General features: G+C 47.4%; 1 protein-coding gene across 1 annotated transcript in view; it reads right to left on the minus strand.

Moving 5' to 3' along the window:
- Positions 1-22,342: 22,342 nt before the first annotated feature.
- mtnr1aa (melatonin receptor 1A a) overlaps positions 22,343-25,018 on the minus strand; it is a 56,518-nt gene continuing 53,842 nt past the window's right edge. The window contains exon 2 of the mRNA XM_056279978.1: positions 22,343-23,269. Within this exon, the coding sequence (XP_056135953.1) occupies positions 22,401-23,269 (869 nt within the window). The 3' untranslated portion in view covers positions 22,343-22,400. The remainder of the gene's footprint in view (positions 23,270-25,018) is intronic.

The raw sequence follows: 25,018 nt of genomic DNA on the forward strand, positions 1-25,018 counted from the left end.
ACCAGGTTACCATGTCAGCACTATATTACCACGTCTGTACCATGTTACCGCCATATTACCATGTTTATACCATGTCACTACCACATTACCACGTCTGTAGTGTCACCACCATATTACCATGTCTGTACCATGTCACCACCATGTTACCATGTCTTTTCCATGTCACCACGTTACCATGTCACCACCATATTATCATGTCTGTACCATGTCACCACCATGTTACCACGTCTTTTCCATGTCATCATGTTACCATGTCACCACTATATTACCACGTCTGTACCATGTTACCGCCATGTTACCATGTTTATACCATGTCACTACCACATTACCACGTCTGTAGTGTCACCACCATATTACCATCTCTGTACTATGTCACCACATTACCACCTCTGTACCATGTCACCACCATGTTACCACGTCTGTACCATGTCACCACCATGTTACCACATCTATTCCATGTCACCATGTTACCATGTCACCACCATATTATCATGTCTGTACCATGTCACCACCATGTTACCACGTCTTTTCCATGTCATCATGTTACCATGTCACCACTATATTACCACGTCTGTACCATGTTACCGCCATGTTACCATGTTTATACCATGTCACTACCACATTACCACGTCTGTAGTGTCACCACCATATTACCATCTCTGTACTATGTCACCACATTACCACCTCTGTACCATGTCACCACCATGTTACCACGTCTGTACCATGTCACCACCATGTTACCACATCTATTCCATGTCACCATGTTACCATGTCACCACCGTGTTACTACGTCTGTACCATGTCACCGCCATGTTACCATGTCTGTGCTATGGTCACCACTATGTTACCATGTTTATACCATGTCACCACCACATTGCCACATCTGTCACCACCATATTACCATGTCTGTACCATGTCACCACTATGTTACCATGTCACCACCACATTACCACATCTGCACCATGTCACCACCATATTACCATGCCTGTACCATGTCACCACCATGTTACCATGTCACCACCATGTTACCATGTCTTTTCCATGTCACCACGTTACCATGTCACCACCATATTACCATGCCTGTACCATGTCACCACCATGTTACCATGTCACCACCATGTTACCATGTCTTTTCCATGTCACCACGTTACCATGTCACCACCATGTTACCATGTCTGTACCACATTCTCGCCATGTGTGTTCCTGCTATCTGCATGTTTCCTACCAGTAAACCTTTTGTTTCACCTGTTATTGTGTCTGCATTTGGGTCCTCAATCCCTGCCCCCTCCGTGGCGACATTAGAGGTTAGCGTACAAAATAAGGTTACCTTACAAAATAAAAGGTTATCTTACAAAATAAGTCAATGTGTTTAACAAAGAAAAATGAAGGAGAAAAAAAAAGCTCCAAACCAAAGCACTCCTTTGGTTAAAACGTCTATTATATTGGCATGTCCTAGATAGGGAGTTAGTCAGGCAAGAGCACAGGTGCCTATAATCAGTCAAACAGGAGCTGCACCAACAATACTAAACCCCATCTCCAAAGCAGGTCCATTGGCTAGACATTCAAACCAATTAATTTTGCTTTTGAAGACATATCTCTCAATAACACACCCACCTGAAAACAACAGCAACAAAAACAAACATGCAAGAAGTACAACATAGCCTCCACGTCAGAAACACACAGAATATTAAACGTTTTCGCATTGAAGAACGGCACTTGACATGGTTTACACACATCCAGAAACACAGATTATTAAACCACACAACCATCATCGAGAAGGCCTTTAATCTATTTCTGCATTAAGACCTGGGGGTTCTACAGCTCTCAATTTCCAGATCAAGAATGTTTCACGCTGAAGTAACAACTTCAGTCTATCGCCCCCACGCATAGACTGTTTTTACAATTTCAATGCCCTGACTCTTTTTAAGGACAAAGGGTTGCTGTGGTGTACCTCTCCGTAGTGCTTGGCCATGGGGTAGTCTTCACTACTGTCATGGATTGCATATTTGTGTTCAGCAAAATGCTCTTTTAGCTTTCTTTCAGTCCTACCCACGATGACGTCGTCGGTCTTGTAATCTCTTTGTGTCCTGAAGTCATGAAATGTCCTGCTCTGAATGATCTCTCACAATGGTTGCATGTACCACTCTTAACAGTCCCCAAAAGCTCTTTGTTGAGCCATGTTCTTGGTCTGGAACCTGGTTGATAGCTTCTCACAATCCTGTCTTTTATGGATGGTGCCTTTCTGAAGACTGTCATACGTAGGTGGATCAGGGAAGATTTCTTTAATACTGGATCACTACGCATTATGTTCCAGTTGAATTCAATTATATGGTTAATTTTAAGGACACGCCGCCTGTATTGTGTTATAAAGCACGGTCTAGGGCCATTTTTAGCGGCACGGGTCTTCTTTTTTTTCCAGGTCAGAACGTGCTAGTGAACATGCCTTGGCTGTTGCAACCTCAATTAATGCTGATGGATACCCCCGTTCACAAAATCTGGATTTCATTTCTTGAGTTTGCTTCTCAAGTCTGACTTCTCACTACTAATGCGTCTTAAACGCTCGATGTTCAAAAGGAACGTTGTTTTTAAGTCTCTTTGGATGAAAACTGCCAGCCCTCAGCAAAGTGTTCCTGCCTGTGCTTTTGCGCTATATTGTAGTGTGAAAAAATACCATTCTCATCTATACTGATGGCCAAGTCCAGCAAGTTGATAAATGTTTTGGGAGTAGTCAACTGATGATTTTACATTTGGGTTGATGGTGTGGATATAGCTATAGAAATCTAGTAGCTCACATCCATTGCCTGACCAAATCATAAGGATGTAGTCTATGTAGCGTCCCCAAAATATGATCTTTGGACAAAAAGGATTATTAGACTTATGACCCAAGAAGAGGTTTGCATAATTGGGTGCAAAGCAGGCACCCATTGCTGTACCCTTGTGCTGCCTGTAGAGGGAGTCCTGAAAAAGAAACACATTAAAGAAACACATTTAATGGCAGCAACCATACCAACATGTTCCCTGGCTCTGCCAAATGACGGAAGCTAAGCAGGTATGGGCTTGACTAGTACTTGGATGGGAGACCTCCCAGGAAAACAGAGTTGCTGCCGGAAGTGGTGTCGGTGGGCCAGTAGAGGGCAGTCTTCCCTCTGGTCCCAGTAAAAAAATTAATTCATTCATTATCCGAACCGCTTATCCTGCTCTCAGGGTCGCGGGGATGCTGGAGCCTATCCCAGAAGTCATTGGATGGCAGGCGGGGAGACACCCTGGACAGGCTGCTAGTCCATCACAGGGCACACACACACACACACACACACATTCAGACCTGGGGACAATTTAGTACAGCCGATTCACCTGACCTACATGTCTTTGGACTGTGGGAGGAAACCGGAGTACCCAGAGAAAACCCACGCAGACACGGGGAGAACATGCAAACGCCACACAGAGGACGACCCAGGATGACCCCCAAGGTTAGACTACCCCAGGGCTCAAACCCAGGATCTTCTTGCTGTGAGGCAACCGTGCTAACCACTGCGCCACCATGCCCTAACAAAAACAACAAATAACAAATCTCAATGTCTCAGTGCAGTGATGGGGACACTGGGCTGTAGGAGATGACGTCCTTCGGATGAGACATTAAACCAAAGTCCTGACTCGCTGTGGTCATTAAAGATGCCATGGCACTTATCACAGAGTAGGGGGTTCCCCGGTGTCCTGGCAAAACTTCCAACCTGGCTCTCTCCATCTGGCCACCTAATCATCCCCCCATGTAACTGACTCAATGATTCCTTCCTCTCCACCTCAAGCTGATGTGTGGCGAGTGTTCTGGCGCAAAAGGGCTGCCATGCATCACCCAGGTGGGTGCTATACATTGGTGGTGGTTGAAGTGAGTTAGCCCCTTCAATGTGAAGTACTTTGGGTGTCTAGAAAAGCGCTATAGAAATGTAATTATTATTATTGATGTTGTTGTTATTATTATTACATTATTTTGTGCAGTTCATTCTATGAGAGAGAGAGTAGAAAATGGTTAGGTGGAGAATTATCAGACCTTAGTGACAAACAGTGTTCCAGGGCTAGCAGACCTTCGCAGTGATCTATGTTGGTGTATAAAGAGGCCACATCTAGAGCCACCATATAACAGTCTGTAACACACCTAATGTCCATACGTTTGCATGATACATCATAGTGTCTTCAAGAAAAGAGGGGAGATCTTTCACAAAAAGGTTTTATAAAAGAGTTCAAATTGAGAACAGAAATCATTACCAGAGCATCAAATCCCACACCACCCGTCTCAGTAATTGTTTCTTTCCACAGGCAGTGAGGTTGCTGAACAAATGACGCACCCATATGCACCTTACATTGTGTTGTCGTGTGCTGTATATTTTATTTTTAGGGTGGTGTGTCCTTTGTCCTTGCGTCCATTGTGTTAAGGCAGAGAGAGCCAGAGTACAAGAATTTCATTGTATTCTTCACATGACAATAAAGTTGGAACTTGAACTTGAACAGGGCTCAGTCGGAGATCCATTACCAGAGATAATGGGTCTGCCCTCAGGATGTTCCAGATTCTTATGAATCTTGGGTAGCATGTAAAAACATGGAATTGGATTTTCATTCATTAGGAAGGCAAATTCATTTTCTCAGATCCAATTTTGGTCTCTAGCCTGGGATAGGATTTTCCTCAGTTCTTTTTTTCATCTCATCGATCGGATTTGCCTTCAGTTGCTCATAATAGATTTTGTTACCTAGTTGTCTCTGAGCCTCATCAATGTAGGAACTTTTATCCATGACCACTACTGCACCCCCTTTGTAAGCAGGGTTTATGATAATTTGCTCAGTTCTTGCTAGAGAATTGAGTTCGTCTCGCTCTCTTTTAGTATGATTATTCTTAGTTTTATTTTGTGCTTTACTGAACATATTTTCTATGTCATGAGTGACCTTCTTAGTGAAAGCAATCAATGTGGGGTTGGAACATATTGGCATATTATTGGACTTGGGTTTAAAATGTCTTTGCGCACTGTGCACAGAGTCAGATTTTACATCAAGTGTACTGTTCAAGTGTTTAATTGTCTAATGGTACCATATTTTAAGATGAAGATTTCTATAAAATCGGCAAAGATCCACTTATGTTTTAAACCAGTAGCGAACCATGGCCCTGAACCCTGGGCCTTCAGTAGGACCACATGTGGCAATATAAAAATCATGCATACCAATAAAAATAATAACCAGAGCCCTGTCACATGGAAGTTCAGCATATTAAAGGTTTCTTTGCCCTAACTGGCTTCACAATACACAAAGATGATTCTGGAAAACTGTATAATCCAGCTTCTTGCAAAACCCCACCTGGTCAATCATTTATAAACACTAAGAATAATTTACAGATGCCTAATTTACAGAACACCAGACGTCAGCAAAAGTTGCATAATTTCGAGACAGAATAAAAACAGAGAAAACCAGCCGATTATTGAAAAAAGCTGTGTACTCACCAAATGAAGATCACTTGAAAAAGTCCATCCTGCGATCCTTTTTAACAAAGTGTGCAATTGCTGGGTCGTACAGTTTGTCCTTTGACTTCAATTTCATAAGAGGTTCTTTCTCAACTGAGATTAAAGCCAAGGCTGACAGACAAGCCTGTCCAGTACTGTTTCTTGTGTATGTTTTTATCATTGTCAGTGCTGAGAATGTTCTCCCCATGGAAGCCGTGGACACAGGGATGGTTAAGACCAGGCAAGCAAGATGGTGGAGATGGGGCATACTTTCAGTCAGTCCCTTTTGCTGGAGAAAGTGAAGGAGATCAGAAAGGCTCTGTCCTTCGAAGTCAGACATAACATACATTACACACAGCTCAATCTTCAGACGGGATATGTCAAAGTGGCACCCATAACTTTCCTCCAGACTGAAGAGAGCCGTGTTGGGGAAGCTCTGCCTATATGCAGTTGTAGCGACTTCGGAGGGCAGTTGGGACGCGAACCCTTGTCTGCTGCACCACGGGCAACTACGTTAACCAATCGACTAAAGGGTCCGACCCGTTAGCCAAGGGCTAGTGAGTCTATTTATCCATGCACGTTACACTACCCGTCCCCACACTTCAGCATATCAGCTCCCTCACGCCTCTGGGCACATGCACTTCCGATGGCCTCATGGTCCCACCACCCCACTTCTGACACCAATGTAGTGACTTCGGGGGGGGGGGCAGCCTGGCACCGCCACAACCAGGATGCGAACCCGTGTCTCCTGCACCACGGGCGACTACGTTAACCAGTCGACTAAAGGGTCCGACCCATTAGCCAAGGGCTAGCGAGTGGGTCTAGTAGTGCAAGAAACAAGAGTCTGTCATGGTCTTTGAACCTGTCCCTCACTTGTGTGTGCAGGTTGTCCATTATCCCACTGTGTAGTTGTTGGTAATAAGTGCACATGTCATACTGCACTCCAGCCTGCCGCCTTCTGGGTACCCCAATCTCACCAACTGTTTCCTCCTAGATGGCATGGAAGCTCACCTGCTCCCTCTCAATGGTGTCACAAAAGTCACTAATCCTCTTCAAACCAAACTGCATGTCCAACACTTTAGTCTGCAGAATGTCAAACAGCACATCCAAGTGTGCGAAGATGGAGTTGAAGGTAGCCAGAAGGAAATGGAACTCGAAGCCGGACAAAAGGTTGACATACCCATCGGCACGGCAAACGCTGTCAGCATCAAAGTCCTCATGATGATCGACAATGTGCTCAAACACCTCTCGTAGCTCTTCTCTCCTCTCATACACTGTACACACTCATACACCAAGCGAGATGAATACGTCCACCGTGTTGGGGCAACTCTGGGTAGTTGGCACTACCATGTGTCATCCAATAACTTTGTGCGTTTAGGTGATCCTGAGAAAAACGCTACCAGGCCACTGAGATGGGTAAAAAAGATTTTGCATTCCCTGATCTTTGCAGCACCTTGAAACATGAGCAAATTCAGTGTGTGCGTATGACAGTGAACGAAAAATGCCTGTGGGAGTGTTTCCTTTATGCTTGCCTGAACTCCTTGTAGACCAGAGGCCATCACCGCAGCTCCATCATAACACTGAGCAACTACTTTTGAAGTGCATCCGACCTCGTTAAGAAAGGCAAGAATGCAAGCTCCAACAGCCTCCGCCCGCTTGTCCGCGGTGACATCCTCGAATCTGAAAAATCTTTCACAAGTACCACATGTGACATCTGTGCTGAGTTACTTACGTCGGTTGTCTCATCAACCATGACTGCTACAAATGGTGTATTTGTCACCTCATTTTTCATTGCATCCCATAACACCTCGGCAGTGGCACTGATCAGGTCATTCTGGATTTTGCTTGACATCCCAGCAAACACCTGTTGCCAGGTGGCATCTTAGCCCACTGTCATAGTCAGCTAAGTAGTCCAACAACTCCAAATAATCCCCCTTGTTCGCCGATTCTCTGCTCTCGTGATGTCCCTTACGGTAGTTCCTGCTTCCCAAAAAACTCCACAGTGTGGATGAGCTGTTTCAAAATCTCCCTGTTCCATCTCACCTATGGGCAGAGATGTGTTACTTGAAACTGAATTTGAATCATTTATATGTGAACTTGAACTGCTCAACTTGAATAATTGCATTAAAATCTGAATTTGAATCACATAATTTGAATTTGTATTTGTATTGGTATTGAAAAACTGACTCTGAAATGGCACAATTTGAAATGGAATTTATCAGTTTAAAACCGAATTCCAATAAACTTGACACTGAATCCATTATGAAATTGAATTATTTTGCTCTGAAACTATTTGATCCTCACTTAAAACAGGGTTGCATTTTTCAAAGGTAGCACCGGTGGAACTACACAATTAATGGACATTTGGGGGAGGGGGGGGCAATTTCTTTTTTTGCTGTCTGACTGAAACTGTTTTGGTCTGACTGTCAAATCATGCGCTGGTGTGACAAACTGGAAAAGTTAGTCTGGTGACATATTTCTGCGCATACTCGCCTTCTGGTTGTGTGCAATGGCCTCTCTCCGCTGTTGCTCACTCAGCCGCAGATCAATACGTGTGTTTCCAAACGTTTTCAGGGAAACAGTGGCGCGCAGGTGTCCGGGGCTGGACTGATGTTTCAGAGCTGCTTTAGTTCGCCATCCCAAGCAAGCAGTCCCAGCCAGCAGCACAGCGCGTTGGCTGCCCGTTAGCCACGGATAGCGACTGTATAGCTGCTAGTTTGAAAATGCCTCTGGTAGCTCTTGGTAGCTTGCACCAATCCTGGCAAGGCGGCCGACGATCGACCTTTGGATTATTTTAGTCCCCCCCCCCTCCCGAAAAGACAATCTAGAAAACTGAGTTTCTATTGTAAACTACTAATAAGACACGTTAGCCCCTAGCTAACGGGTCTGACCCTTTAGCCGAGCGGTTAGCGATGTCGCCTTGTGGTGCAGTACACCTCGTATCGAATCCCGCACCGGGCAAGAAAATAACCGGTTACATTGGTGGCAGCGGCGGGATCCGGAAGTGTGCAGATCCTCAGAAGTCTCTTCGGAGCGCGGGAATAACAAAGCGCGAGGGCGCGCTTCCGGGGAGGGCGACGACTGTAAACTACTAATAAGACACGTTAGCCCCTAGCTAACGTCGCCTTGTTTTGCAGTACACCCGTATCGAATCCCGCACCGGGTAAGAAAATAACCGGTTACACTATTAATTCAGCCATACGGTCTTCTTCTTCACTAACTCCCGCTATTCGGCTGCTCTCCAAATCCTTCGTCGCTGTCGTTCCGTCGTCTCTTCTTCCCTTCGCTCGCTCACCGGCTACCTCCGCTGGTCGTTTATCAAATTCGCGAATACCCGGAAGATGTCGGGATATTGTCCCGCCCACAACTCAACAAAATATGATTGGCTAAGACAACTGTCAAAATCAAATTCATGTCCATATTCGGCTCTCCCTGGCACGGGGAAGCCGCCGATTCACCCAGATACCGTCGGAAGAAAAATTGTGATTGGTCCATTTCCCGTTGCATTATATTAACCCACTGCTTGCCAAGACATATTAGTCCAAGTTTATAACGACGAGCTAGAAATTATTACTATTATTTCAGTGAATAAAAATAATTAAAAAAACATTTATCAGGAGAGTAATATCAATAATGTCAATAATCAGGCGAGAGCGATAACTCACACACGTCTCGACTTGGAGAACTCGGAGAAGGTTACGCAACAGGTTGCAGCAAGGCTATACGTACACAGACTACGTCATGTCCTGGCCAACCATACAGCAGCGTTTGCTATTCCTCAGCTAATTTGTACGATGCCCTGAAGAAGCACAAGCTGCTATGCATGGACGTCATTTAACAGTCTATCTAGGACATATCAATATGTGGCCCAGTGGCCCAGTGGTTAGCACTGTTGCCTCACAGCAAGAAGGTCCTGGGTTCGAACCCCAGGCCGTCCCAGGTCCTTTCTGTGCGGAGTTGGCATGTTCTCCCCGTGTCTGCGCGGGTTTCCTCCGGGTGCTCCGGTTTCCTCCCACCACCAAAAAGGCATGCATGTTAGGGTTGATACCACTGTCTGTGCCCCTGAGCAAGGCAATGGAAAGGAGAGCTGGAGTTGGTCCCCGGGCGCTACAGGTGCCCACTGCTCCTACACAATAGGATGGCTTAAATGCAGAGAACACATTTCGTTGTAACCTGTACAATGACCAAAAAAAATGAAGTAGTTTCTTTCTTAATGAAGACATTTTAACCTAAGGAGTGCTTTGGTGTGAGGGTGGGGGGGGGGGTTTCTCTCTTTTTCTATCTACATTGAATTCACTGACTTATTTTGTAAGGTAAAGCTAACGAGATTATTACTCAGAGGTGGTCGTCTTTTGAGCAATAACGACCTCCACTGTGCGTTGAGCAGTTCTGGGCCTCCGCGGCAGTCGTTGTTTTTCAATAGAAGACCACCTCGGAGTGGATTATCCCTTACTTATTTGCTAGGATTATTTTGTAAACTTATTAAGCCTAAGTGTTGCAGCAGCAGCACCGAATAATTTGTTAATAAAAAAGCTTTTTCAAAAAGGTTTTGTCGTCTAGTTTTGTCAGATGTTTTTCCCGCGCTGTGCCAGTCAGAAGCAGCAACAATTAAAATGTGTTTTTGTTGGCAAAATGATGATGTGAATATTGAATTTGACAGCCACAACCTCCTGAATTCAAGCCGAGAGCCACGGCTGCTCGATCTACTGTTTAATATGAAACAAGTCATCCACCCTATTCCGCATGAGCACAGTCAGATGTTATTTTAGCACAAGACCTGACCACTGGTCAGTACTCACGCTTACAAATGACGTAGTATTGCTGTATACAGCATCAGAATGAGGCCTGCCGGCCGGTCCATTCAGCATGTAGGCCATTCAGGGTGTAGGCCATTCAGCATGTAGGCCATTCAGGGTGTAGGCCATTCAGCATGTAGGCCATTCAGGGTGTAGGCCATTCAGGGTGTAGGCCGTTCAGCATGTAGGCCATTCAGCATGTAGGCCATTCAGGGTGTAGGCCGTTCAGCATGTAGGCCATTCAGCATGTAGGCCATTCAGGGTGTAGGCCATTCAGCATGTAGGCCATTCAGCATGTAGGCCATTCAGGGTGTAGGCCATTCAGGGTGTGCTGTCTAACACATTAGAGCTTAAACGTATCGCCATAAAATGAGTCTGATTCAAGACACATCATTCACTATGATTAGCTCAGAATCTACCACTTGAGACTCAGTTCCTACTGGGCCTTGGAAATGGTTTGGAAGATGAAATGAGTGCTGTGGGCTGCGTATAAAAGGGTGTACAATAAGCATTCCTGTTAATGAGAGCTAAGTTGGCCAATCAAACACACCTGACTCATTTTGGTGCTTTGTTTTGTTCATGCTGGAGCAAAAAAGGCCACTGTTTTATTCAAAATCCAATGATGTTCAATGGTTGTGACCACTGTGACATTTGGGCATTGTGGCATGCAACAGTTGTACAGTACTTTTAATACAGCAACATGCTATATTCTAATTAAAAAAAAAAATCTCTGAAGAGTGACGTAAGTAAGCATCAATGAAAACACAGTAATTCAGTTACACTTTTATAATGCATGCAAATAAACGTGTAACTGAATTACTGAAACTCTCCGGAGCACCTCAGATTGTAAATAGCTGGCATTGCAACTAAGAACATTTTGCAATATGAAAGTTGTGTGTCTCTAGTATGGCTACATACTTAATCTTATTTGGGTTTTTTGCGGTCATCCATCCATCTTTTTATCGTTGGTAAGTCACTATAAATGGGTCCTTTTAAAAATACATCATAGTGTAACGTGCACGCATATGTAGACACGTGGGCCCCTGGCTAACGGGTCGCACCCTTTGGTCGACTGGTTAACGTTGTAGCCCGCGGTACGGGAGACACGGGTTCGTGTCCCGGATGCGGCGTCCCGGACTGCCCCCCCCCCTCCGAATTCGCTGCATTGGTGTCAGAAGTGGGATGGTGAAACCGTGTGGTCATCGGAAGCGCGTGCGCCCAGGGGCGTGAGGGAGCTGATATGCTGAAGCACGGGGACGCGCTTCCCGAAGGAGGAGGGGGGGGGTAGTGTAACGTGCACGGATAAGTAGACTATGTCCTGTTGCGATTTTCCTCAATAATACATTTTATTATATGTATTCCAGAATGACCGGGATTTCATTCCTACCTAAAACCACCACGGGCGGTCAAAATGACCACCGATTTTTAAACTCTATATTCTGTCAAGATAAACACCCAGTTGGGATATTAATGCACTGCATATGTTAGTATGTCTGTTAAGAAACGATCGACACCAAAATTAACATTTTAACAACTTTAATACTATTTTTCAAACAATTTAAAATGGCCGCTGTCCAACGCCTGTAAATACTGCAACGCCTCGGTGGCAGACATGTTGGAAATAATCAAAACTGAGATTTAGACTATTACTCTGGACCGGGGAACGCTGGCGTGTTTCTAGGACAGCGCAGTGGACGTCGCGAAGGAAATGACGCGACCAGCACACGTCATAAATAGTGACATGACGCGCACGATGACGCGCAAATTACGAGCCGTCTTTTTGACCGCTCACGGTCGTTTTAGGGTAGATCTTATAAGTTTTTTGTGCAGTTAATCTACAACTCATTTTAACGTTGTCTTAAGCCAATTTTAACTTTAGGAGCATTCAGGGAGCGGCAGGTCTGTATGTTTTTTTTCCCACAAAGTTATTAAACTTTGAAAATCCAAAACCGTCAAAATGGCGGCTTGGTCGTTCTAGTGCTGATTGAAGCGATTTGTTACTTTCACGCGCCAGGTAACTTGAATGCCCACACAGTACAAGTTATAAAATTAGTATCAAAATAGACGTGGTTTTAAAGCTGGGGTAGGCAGTTTTTCACAGTGTTATTAGGCAAAAATTGCATAGTAACTTGTAATTTAAGGGGTCCGAGAGAAAACTAGACTCCTGCACCTCGTCTTGGCTCTGTATTCGCGCTTTAAAAAAATCTAGCCCGACATGGAAGATTTTAGCCAATCACGGCTCATTTAAGAAAGAACGCTTTCCTATTGGCTGTTCTACAAATGCTGATGGGCGTATATGTGATCCATTCGCATCCATCCTGCCCTGCCGGTCACTTGCGGTTGTAACATGGCCGGATTAACCGACCAAGGGGCCTTGGGGCACGCATGTCCATTGCCCCCCCCCCCCACTCCATCAGCTTGGGGCTCTGCATCAATAGAGACTGTAGCTTGGGGCCCTACAGCAATAGAGACTGTAGCTTGGACCCCGCATCAATAGAGACTGTAGCTTGGACCCTGCATCAATAGAGCCTGTAGCTTGGGGACCTGCATCAATAGAGACTGTAGCTTGGACCCTGCATCAATAGTAACTGTAGCTTGGGGCCCCACATCAATAGAAACTGTAGCATGGGGCCCCCGCATCAACAGAGACTTTGTAGCTTGGGGCCCTGCATCAGTAGAGAATGTAGCTTGGGGCCCCGCATCAATAGAGACTTTGTAGCTTGGACCCCCACATCAATAGAAACTGTAGCTTGGGGCCCCCGCATCAAGAGAGACTTTGTAGCTTGGGGCCCTGCATTAGTAGAGACTGTAGCTTGGGGCCCCCGCATCAAGAGAGACTTTGTAGCTTGGGGCCCCGCATCAATAGAGACTTTGTAGCTTCGGGCCCCGCATCAATAGAGACTTTGTAGCTTGGACCCCGCATCAATAGAAACTGTAGCTTGGGGCCCCCGCATCAAGAGAGACTTTATACCTTTGGGCCCTGCATCAGAAGAGACTGTAGCTTGAGGCCGCCACATCAATAGAGACTAGCTTATGCCCTGCATCGCGACACAGGGTTGGAACAAACGTCCCTTGTAGGGTATGACTGGGGATCCCTACTACACGCGAACACAATACCCCTGACCTTTCGGGGGCCCTCGTGGTGCGGGGCCCCGGGGCACTTGCCCGGGATGCCCGGTCCATAACCCAGCCTCGGGTTGTAACCCCAACTCTAAAAATCAACAAGACCAACTCGAAATGACTGCTTCACATATTAGTGCTACTAAGAGATCCACTGAATTTTAATTTTTTCCCATGGGAAGATGATCAACTACGATACAAGTTTCACGACATTTCCCAGTCGTGCATGAGTGTAAGGGGCTGGAGAGCGAGCGATGCTGAGGTCATTTGGTGGGAGGGACTTAGCGGAGCGATACGAGGCAGCAGAGAGAGGCTATGCGTTGGAATGTTCAGTATTGCCTACTGTAGCTTTAAGGAAGGCTACGCATTTATATCATGGATGGCATTACACTTTATTTTAATAGACACCATCAGCCGTAAAAAGCTCATAATGTATTACCGCAAAGCTGCTTGTTTCAAAGTCTTTGTCATCACAGTCACTCGGCTGAAAGGCGGAGAGGAATCTCATTGGGTCAAGGTCACGTTCTCCTTTGACATCATTCACACGCACGCACGCACGCACGCACACAAGCATAAACGATGCAGACACGACTTTGTTCAACGTAGAAACGGCTTTTAGAGTGGCGCATTTTCACTACGAATGAAGAATTTTTTTATTTTCCTCTTCACAGCAAAAATGTCCTCTTCCTAAGTTGACGACCGCCGTTGTTCCTGTATTAATTTCACCCCAAAAGGAGTCATGACGAGTGGGTGCAGGCTCGCTGAAGCGTTTGTTATCTCCACCGACCGGGAGGGAGCCTGCAGAGATTAGGCGTTTGGTCACGTGCGCGCGCGCCCGCGCGCGCGTGTGTGCGCGCGCGCGGCTAATCTCGCAGACTACCGGACCTGTCAGTCTGTAATTTTTTGACTGTATGGTGAAGAAGCTCTTGTGGTCGCAGGGATTAAGAACCTTGGAAAACCCATTGGTTCTCGGTATCGCCGCTCCCTCTCCTCCTTCTCTCTCCGCCTCACCGGGGCTGAGCCGGATCGCGCAGCATCGGTGTCAAAACCAAAACATTATGTATTCCGGGATGAGTCTGGGATGTAAATGAGGAGTCGATTGTATTTCGCAAGTCAGCAGATCGTGTACTGCTGATATCAGCACGGGGGAGCCGGGGGAACACTGGGTGAACCCAACATAATTTGCCTTATTCACCTCGCCGCCGCCACCACCCGGAAGTGCCATAGTCTCCAATGTTAAAGCTCCACTATAAAACAGTTTTTTTTGGGGGGGGCGGGGTTGTTCCTCCTTTTTCTCCCCAATTTGTACCTGGCCAATTACCCCGCTCTTCCGAGCCGTCCCCGGTCGCTGCTCCGCCCCCTCTGCCGATCCGGGGAGGGCTGCAGACTACCACGTGCCTCCTCCGATACGTGTGGAGTCGCCAGCCGCTTCTTTTCACCTGACAGTGAGGAGTTTCGCCAGGGGGACGTAGCGCGTGGGAGGATCACGGTATCCCCCGAACAGGCGCCCCGACCGACCACAGGAGGCGCTAGGGCAGCGAACAGAACACGCACCCACATCCGGCTTCCCATCCGCAGACACGGCCAATTGTGTCTGTAGGGAACGCCCGACCCAGCCGGAGGTACCACGGGGACTCGAACCGGCGATCCCGTGTTGGTAGGCAACGGAACAGCTCGTTAGGCCACCCGGACGCTCTAAAATACAGTCTCAAGAGTAGGATTAATCACAGTCAAAGCTGGAAATCGTCTCAGCAGCTACGATAAAACGCTTCCCGTGGCTGAGCCTTGTTCTCTTACCGTTGTGTCATGAATGAAAGTCCGCCAGCAGAGCAGCCGCTCACCCTCATTCATTGTGTATCATGAAAAGCGCGACGGTTAAACACGTCCGCAGTCTTTTCATAAGGGCTTTGAGATCATGATGTCCTGATCTCTGTCATGCGAGGGTCCCCCTAAGAGGCTGCACATCCACAGACTGACTGGCAAAATGTTTATATTACATAGATTTCTTATAGCTTGAGCACTGCATGTTACCCCCCCCCCCCATATTTCCCATTCAGTCGACCTGGATGCTGCACAAAACTCCTGTAATGGCAGGAAAAACACTGTTTCCCCCCCGTCCGTGTGTGCATGTGGTTTGTCGCCAAGTAGGAACACTGGAGACGGGGAGATACGTACACGTGGCAGAGATCTGCACTCTGCTGAGGGCGCCCCTGTAATTATTTCTGCTGTCATCACCTGGGAACGCCGCCTATCGGCAGCTTGCCGTGGGTAGCGTAGCATGCACCATCGTGTCCCGCAGGTCTGCGTGGCTGAGTTGCTGCATCGTCAAGGAAGGAACAGTCAAATCACACAAGCCGGCGTCCGGGTAGCGTAGCGGTCTATTCTGTTGCCTACAAACACGGGGATCGCCGGTTCGAATCCCCGTGGGGAACACAGTTGGCCGTGTCTGCGGGTGGGCAGCCGGATGTGGGTATGTGTCCTGGTCGCTGCACTAGCGCCTCCTCTGGTCGGTCGGGGAGCCTGTTCGGGAGGGGGAACTGGGAGGAATAGCGTGACCCTCCCACGTGCTACATCCCCCTGGTGAAACTCCTCACTGTCAGGTGAAAAGAAGCGGCTGGTGACTCCACATGTATCGGAGGAGGCATGTGGTAGTCTGTAGCCCTCACCGGACCGGTAGAGGGGGTGGAGCAGCTCGAAAAGAGTGGGGTAATGGGACAGATAAAATTGGGGGGGGAAGGGGGGAAAACATATAACTTGACTCTGCTTTATGAGAGCAAAGAAAAGTTATAGCGCTTGAGGCTCTGCAATATTAGGGGGGGGGGAATTACGTCTAACTTACTTTCGTCATTTTATTTCTTGTGTTTAATTGGTCAGCTATAGTATCTTATCATCACACTGACTTGATGTGACCTTGGTTTGAATTGACCTAAGAGGAAACATACAACCCCAGAATGACACGTGTCGATAACCCCAGAATGACCCGGACAGCCGACCCCAAGTATTTACAATATACACAGATACATAACACATTAAAAGAGAATTGTTGTGGAACTCAGAATGTTAACCGTACCGGTATTAGTCTACGCACATCAGATATTTAGTAACATTGACTGTAAAGACAAATAAGAAACCAGAGTGTTTCAGTATGCCACTCCTTGACTCTCATACTGACCGTTTTCAGCCGGCCTACACAGTAGTACACTGCAACAGCACAACAGAATTCCTGAAATTCAGTCATGGCTTTTGGTTTTGGTGCGCCACCCCAAGATTTTCAGCGGCCCCATTTGCCCCCCCCCCCCACGACACATTTCTGGGGGCGCCGCTGGTGAAACCCTGCCTCGAAGGAAACCACTCGTGCCAAACCAGGTGACAGAATACGAGGGAGAGGCTAATAGAGAACAGTAGTGGGGGTGCAGAAACGGTGTGTTTTGTCCATTTGGTTACTGTCGAGGATTACAATGTTAACCGGGGGGGGGGGGTGGGGGTGGGGGTGGGGGGGGTGCAAAATATTGACGCTAAAACGTCATTTATTTTTAGACTCGCAAGTCGACACAGATGGTATACAGCTAGACGCCAGACGAGACGCTGGCTCGAGAGTGACTCAGAAGTCCGGTTCATGAGGTGCTTCGCCTCTAGGATCTCGGTTGTTCATTGTAGATCCCTTTTCCCCCGGAGTGTGTTTTTTAAAGGTCTATCTGCTTGTGTAACTCAATGGTCTTTTTGTCTTTTCAGAGACGTCTCAGAGGAGGTCTGTTTCAGTTGTGGGAAGACGAGCAGAGCCCTGAGCTGGCGTGCTCCTCCAGGAAACGTGGACTATGTCGACTATTGAAGTACACGCACGCACACACACACGCACGCACACACACACAAATACTAAAGAATAATAGAGGCCTAGCATACTCCCTGCTCTTTGGAGTCGGGGTGCTTTACAGAAACAGGGGAGAATGGGACTTCATTCTCCTTGTTTTTCAGAGGGGCAGTCCGCTGACCTTTGGTTTGTCACCGGAGGGGGGGGTCACACGAGAACGACGTGTTTGGCAGACTGGATCTCGCGAGTCGGGGCCCACAGGTGGCTCCGGAGGGGCCATGCGTCACCGCTCAACAATCCACGAGGACCCCCCCCCCCCCGTGTTTGTTTAAATAGCTGTGTCCCGAGGGGCCTGTCTGGGTAAGTGCCTGCGGATCTTATCGAGCCGTTACCGCACCCCGGATGCTACCGTACCGGCTACGCCTTCCTTCCCTTTCGGGGCTAAATGTGAACCGGAGACGGGGTGACTCACCCGACGAGTGAAGTCACCAGCTCTTCTCAGTACACGCACCCCCCATTGTGTCATTTTACGCTGTAACTGAATCCATAACGAGCTCAGCGTGAACCCCTAAGCGGTTGCTCTGCCTGTGGGAGACTTTGCAGGCGGTGTTTCTGACCCGTGGGGTTGGGGGGCCTCTGCAGCTCTGGGGAGATTTTTTTTGTTTTGTTTCAGGGGCCCCCAGCGTCTGTCCACAGCCATCCCATTATCTACTGGCTCGCAGAGCACCGCCCGCGAAGAACCTGACGCGCCGCTGCACACGGATTCCCTGTCCAACAGTTGACTAATCGACACGTAGTCCACGGTTCTGTGGCGGGATGGTGCCAAATGGGCCGGCTTATCAAGGTGAGCGGAGCGCCCGTATTGGAGAAACCCAGTCGCAGGCCAAATTAAACAATGCGTATTCTCGTGAGAGGGCCGCGAGTTGTTCCTCCTCCGAAGTCACGACGTCTGTGCCGACAGTGTAAATTGTGTATCTTCACGAGTTACACAAAAGAGCTGAAAACTGCTCGGGGGTTTTTTGGGATTTGGGTGTTTTGAAGAGAAGAGTGGGAGATTTGGTGGCGTTTCCCGTCTGGTTTATAGCGTGTAAGAAACACAACGGTGAGGTGACGTATCTCTGATTTGCGGCTATGGATCCAAAGCCATTTTGTCAGGTTTCACGGGGGAAGCTGACTCGGGGGCAAGCGTTTGGGGGTAATTATATAGCAATATCTAATCCTGCCGACGTCCTACGGAGACGTCGGCATTAAACTGAGACCGATAATCTGAAAAAAAAACTCCTCGGAGCAGCTTTAAGTGTACGCCGATCAGCCAAAACATTAAAACCACTGACAAGTGACGTGAACAACATTGATCGTATAGTCGCAATGGCACCTGCCAAGGGGGGGGATACACTAGGCAGCGAGTCAACACTCAGGTCTTGAAGTTGATGTGTTGGAAGCAGGGAAAATGGGCCAGCGTGAGGACCTGAGTGACTTTGACTTGGGCCAAATTGTGATGGCAGGATGACTGGGTCAGAGCATCTCCAAAACAACAGGTCTTGTGGGGGGGGGGGGTCCCGGTATGCAGTGGTCAGTACCTACCAGAAGTGGTCCGAGGAAGGACAACCAGTGACCCGGCGACAGGGTCATGGGCGCCTGAGGCTCACTGATGCACATGGGGAGCGAAGGCTAGCCCGCCTGGTCCGATCCCACAGACGAGCTACTGTAGCTCAAATCGCTGAAGAAGTTCACGCTGGCTATGACGGACAGGTGTCAGGACTCGGTGCATCACGGCTTGCTGTGTATGAGGCTCCATAGCTGCAGACCGGTCAGAGTGCCCATGATGACCCCTGTCCACCGCCGCAAGCGCCTACAATGGGCATGTGAGCATCAGAACTGGACCATGGAGCAATGGAAGGAGGTGGCCTGGTCTGATGAATCACATCATGTGGACGGCTGGGTGCGTGTGCATCCTTTACCTGGGGAAGAGGTGGCACCAGGATGCACTATGGGAAGAAGGCAAGCCGGTGGAGGCACTGTGACGCTCTGCTGGGAAACCCTGGGTTCCCTGTGGGTGTTACTTTGACCCCTACCACCTACCTACACACCAAGCACACCCCTTCATGACAACGGTATCCCCCAACGGCGGTGGCCTCAGGTGGTTTTAATGTTTTGGCTGATCGGCGTTTAGTAGCTTGAGCCTCTTCAAGATTCTCAAAATGTACACCCTGTTTAGTTTCCATCCCAGCCACACCTGTTCGCTGATGACCGACGCTCGCCGAAGAAGACAAAGCCGGGCTAAGAGTCAGCCGCCTGATAGAGCGAAACAAAAGATGACATAACGGACCCGTGCAGAATGCAAAGTGCTTGCACGGAAACGTTGGCGTCACATGAAGCGGCCTCATCGCGGCAGCGCCTCTGCAGCTCGACGCTACGTTGGCCGAGGTGAGAAGACCACTTGGCACACCGTCTTGCCCCAAGATGTGTTTTCAGAAAGCACATGTTTCTGTGCGACAACATTTAGGTGCTTACTCTTCACTCCCTTGGGTCGAAATCTTCTCACGACATAGATAACGAAACAAATTGTGGATTTAAAAAAAAAAGACAGTTGAATTGTGTACATTTTGCTTCGCTGATGATACACAGAAGTCTGGATCCTTGACATGTAGCCCCCCCCCCCCCCCCGTATGAGTCAAGGACGTATTTTACTTGCCTTTATTTGTTTAGTTATTCTATTGAATGTCAGATGGCCCGTGGACATGAATCACCCCGGCGGGCCTTGTGACACCCAGGTCCTCCTTCCTGTGTTGTCGTATATCCTGGCAGCGGAGCGGGTCCTAAATGTGTTTTGGGCCAGATTACAGTATAATTCTGTTTGAGGGCAGAGTAAATCCCTGGGATTTTTATATTTGCTCATCCCTAACCCATTCATCGCTCCCCTAACACACACACACACACAGCTTTTAGGATTAAATGGATATGGAGGGGGGGGGGAGGAGGGGGGGTATGGGAAAAGCTGGCTTTTTCACATCCAGCGCTGTGGTTGATGGTAAGAGGCTGTTACGTAAGACAAGTGGATGTCAAATGAACAGTTCAGCCTCCCTCCTTTGTGTGAATTATGGTCGTGTCCAACAAACCCTGACAGCCCCACGCTGCAGCGAGGAAGCAGATGTGTAAAAGGCCACGCCGCTTACGCTCGGCCGAGTCCTCACCGGCACGTCGACTTACGGCTGCCAGGCCCTTCTCACATCACCTTGAGATCTGTGTGCACTCAGCCCATGATGGCGGTGGCTAACAGAAACGGAAAAGGGAGACGGAGACGAGCCCCGCTGTTTATTACATTTTGCACCCGGACCGTCGCTGCTGGGAAGAGAAGGTTTCAGCGCCGATGTCTGCTGTGTCGTTAATAGTCTGTGAGAGGAGGAAATTCTCCAGGCAGCTCTGGCTCAGGGATCTCTCGATAAACTCGATTACAGTTTCCATTCAAATCAAATTGTTTGGGTAGAAACAGAAAAAAAACAAAAAAAACATTTAGAATGGTGCGTCCAAAAATATTTCTGTTTTCACAAGTTGCCGTTCTGTTTTTATTTTTCTTTATTTTTCAAAGCCAAATGCTGATAACGCAGGATGACTATCGCTCCACCCGGCTGCGTCTTTGCTGAGGTGCTGGAAGCATCAATGAGTCCGAAATGATAGAGAATATTGCTGCACACTTAGCCCTATGCAGCCTCACAACAAGAAGGTCCTGGGTTCGAGCCCCGGGGTAGTCCAAACTTGGGGGTCGTCCCGGGTCCTCGTCTGTGTGGAGTTTGCATGTTCTCCCTGTGTCTGCGTGGGTTTCCTGCAGGTGCTCTGGTTTCCCCTCACAGTCCAAAGACATATAGGTCAGGTGAATCGGCCATACTACGTTGCCCCTAGGTATGAAGGTGTGTGTATGTCGGCCCTGTGTGATGGCCTGGCAGCCTGTCGAGGGTGTCCCCCCACCTGCTGCCCAATGACTGCTGGGATAGGCTCCAGCATCCCTGAGAGCGGGATAAGCGGTTCGGATAATGGATGGATGGATAGACCCGTGCAGTATATCACTTTATTTCAGCTCTTGGTCTAAAACCTGGCTCAGCTTTTGGTCTGTCAGACCTCCGTCAGATGGTCTGTCAGACCCCAAAACTGAACCAAATGCTGATGGGAAAAATCAACACTTGCTGAAAACCAATTAAGAAGTCATGAATATACCAAAATAAATAAATAAAAGCTCAATCAAAAGGCGAGACTAAATTGGATCTTTCATCAACATCAGGTTTTATTTTGCATATGAATGTATGAATGATTTGTCATATCCATGCATACACTACAAGGAGCTCAGAGGTTGGTGGAAGAAGATAGCTATCTATCTATCTAGCTAGCTAGCTAGATAGATAGATAGATAGATAGATAGATAGATAGATAGATAGATAGATAGATAGATAGATAGATAGATAGATAGATCGATCGATCGATCAATAGATAGATAAGACAGACAGAGAGGGTGAGGAAGAGAGAAACAGAATCATTCTTCTACAAAATGAATTGCAAACAATAAAAGGGACGGTTTTGCAGGAAATAATGAAACAGCACCAACCCACGCTTGCTTGTATCCAATTAAACAGTGTCACACCCAAATGTGAGGTTATTAACATTGGTTCACTTCATAACAAACACTTTTGATAATGTCTGTGACCAAGATTTGACCATGGCCTCAAACTTGTTTTTTTCTTTATTATCATTATTATTATTATTGTTGTTATTATTTATTATCCTTGGACTGTATATCTGGGTAAAACAATCCTGGTTTATTTGACCATTTATCTACATAAAACGCCATACAAAATAAACACATATATATGTGTGTGTGTGTGTATATATATTTATATATATAATACTCGATGCTTTGTTTTATCTATAGCATTACTGTAAACATTAAAACAAAAAGGTCATTTTGACATATTTACTCTTGGTACTTGCAAAAAAACAAAAAAAAAAACACAAAAAAAAACCGAGTAAAACACAAAGGGGTGAACAGCACCCCTCTCTCATTTTGACCGTGTCTGAGTGAGCGACCACAAACTCCGTGGCACGTTTCGAGGATTTGAACTGTTTTGTACTCGTATTTGGTAGTTTTCTCATCCGACTCATCTCGTGCCTTCGCTTCCACCCGCAGCGGCCCTCTAAGGCCTTTGCTCAGACCGAGTCCACTTTGACCTGGTTGTTATTGGTCATGAGAGCTGAAGGTTTGCTCTTGAGCCTCTCGCCCGCATCGTTGGAGCTGTCCTGGAAGAAGATGCGGGCCGTGCACACCGACACCACGATGCGCTTGTACTCGCGGCGAAAGTTCTGGTTGAGCACTCCGTACACAATGGCGTTAAGGCAGCTGTTGAAGTAGGCCATAAAGTAACTGGACACAAACAACCACTCCGGGATGAGCGGCACCACTGTCTCCGGGTTGATGGCCACAGCCAGACCAATGAAGTTGAGCGGCGCCCAGCACACGGCAAAGAGCACAAATACTACAAACATAGTCACAAAGTTCCTCACGTCGTGCGGCGTCAGCTTGGGCCGATTGTCCGGCTTGACCCTCCGCCTCACCTGAATGACCAGGATCCAGATGCGCAGGTAGCAGTAGGTGACAATCATGATGGGGAGGATGAAGTGAAAGAAAACCACCGCGATGGTGTACGCCGAGCTGGCCGACTGCTCGAAAGTGCAGGAGTAGACTCGCGGGTCGTACTGCAGCGAGCCAACGAACAGGTTGGGCACGATGGCCACCACCGTCAGGGCCCAGATTAGCAGCACGTAGCACACAGAGTTTTTGTCGCTGTACAATTTATCGTACTTGAGGCTGTGGCAAATGTAGCAGTAGCGGTTAATGGCGATGCCCGTGATGTTGAAGATGGAGCCAATGACACTAACACCCATGAGGAAGCCACTGATTTGGCAGTGGACATAACCCAGGTTCCAGCCATTGTGGAAGATAGAGATCAGGACCAGAGGGTACGGGTAGATGGCTACCACAAGGTCTGCTACTGACAGGCTCACCACGAAGATGTTCCCTGCACACAAAACACACACACACATGAAAGAGAGAGAGAGAGAGGGGGGGAGAGAGGGGGGGGAGGGAGAAAGAGACAAATGTTAAATTTCCTTTCTGTAATGTTTTCGATCTTTCACTTCTCTGATTTGAATTTTTTCCCCATCTCCCATTTGTTATTCTTCTGTTGCAAGAGTGTTGCACATTTTACCCCGTGTCAGGTTTTTCTCTCACATGTGACATTTTTAAACCCTTCCGAGCCGCCCCGGTTGCTGCTCCACCCCCCCTCTGCCGATCTGGGGAGGGCTGCAGACTACCACATGTGCTCCTCCCAATCATGTGGAGTCGCCAGCCGCTTCTCCCCCACATAGCAGGCCCATTTGGGCCTAATCTGGGGCACTTTTGGTACTTAGGGCTCAGTTACGGCCTTGGCAACTGTTGTGTGGGCCAGATGTGGCCCAGATGTCATAAGCCGGGCCTGACGTGTGTTACGGCAAGTGTTGTGTGGGCCAGATATGGCCCAAATGTAATGAACTGGACTTGACTTGGGTTACAGCAAACACTATGTGGGCCAGATGTGGCCCAAATTTAATGAGCCAGGTTTGACTTTAGTTAAGCCACATGCTGTACAGGCCAGAAGAGGTCCAAATGTCATGACCTGTGGCTGAGTTGAGGCAGCCACACTCACCCCGCCTCAACACCGTCATTCAAGGCCAAATGTGGGCTGTACGATACCTGCAGATGTGGGCCATATTTGAGGCAAAGATTCTTTGCTATCTGGGTTTCACCTGACAGTGAGGAGTTTCTCCAGGGGGCGTAGCATGTGGGAGGCTCAGGTTATTCCGCCCAGTTCCCACTCCCCCCTGAACAGGCGCCCCGACCGACCAGAGGAGGCGCTAGTGCAGCGACCAGGACACATACCCGCATGCGGCTTCCCACCTGCAGACACGGCCAATTGTGTCTGAAGGGACGCCTGACCAAGCTGGAGGCAACACGGGGATTTGATCCGGCGACCTCTGCGCTGGTAGGCAACGGAATAGACCGCTACGCCACCCGGATGCCCTTGATACTTTATACTTTTTGTCTCTCGCAATTTAACTATCACAAAAACTGAGCTTATTTACTGTAGGGCTGCATGGATAGAAGCGCATGAAAAAATGTTATCACTTAGAAAATAGTACCGGAGGTCATCTACTCCCAGAACTTACAGAGATAAAGATATATGAAGGCAAGAATTTACACAGGATATAGTAGTATTTATCATGATTTATAGTCATTTCAGGATAAGCAACAGTGTGTAAGGTGATACATTCAGAGAGCAAGCAATAAAAACCATAACAATAACTATATATAACTATATATAACTATATATAACTATATATATATATATAACTATATATATATAACTATATAACTATAGTTATATATATATATATAAATATAAAACTATAACTATATATATATATATCAAGGACACCATAACAAATATTATTTTCCGATAAAATCAGAAATTTCACAAAAAAATTCTTTGAAAACGAAAATTGCTCAGTGACATCGACTTCTCACTCAACATAAGCCGCAGTTCCTGTTGTGACTCCAAGTGTTCACTTCCACCAACTCTTCGTTTACATGGGTTTACTGTCATTTCTCAAACTACCAAAGACTCAAAGGAATTCATTCATGCACAACTGTCCCTCAGATATGTTTTGCAGCTTTTGATGTACTTGTACGCACAATCATCCTCGCGTTATCAGCAGCTAGAGGGGAGTGC

Source organism: Lampris incognitus, chromosome 5 (assembly GCF_029633865.1).
Source record: "Lampris incognitus isolate fLamInc1 chromosome 5, fLamInc1.hap2, whole genome shotgun sequence".
In the NCBI taxonomy this organism is placed as follows: Eukaryota; Metazoa; Chordata; class Actinopteri; order Lampriformes; family Lampridae; genus Lampris; species Lampris incognitus.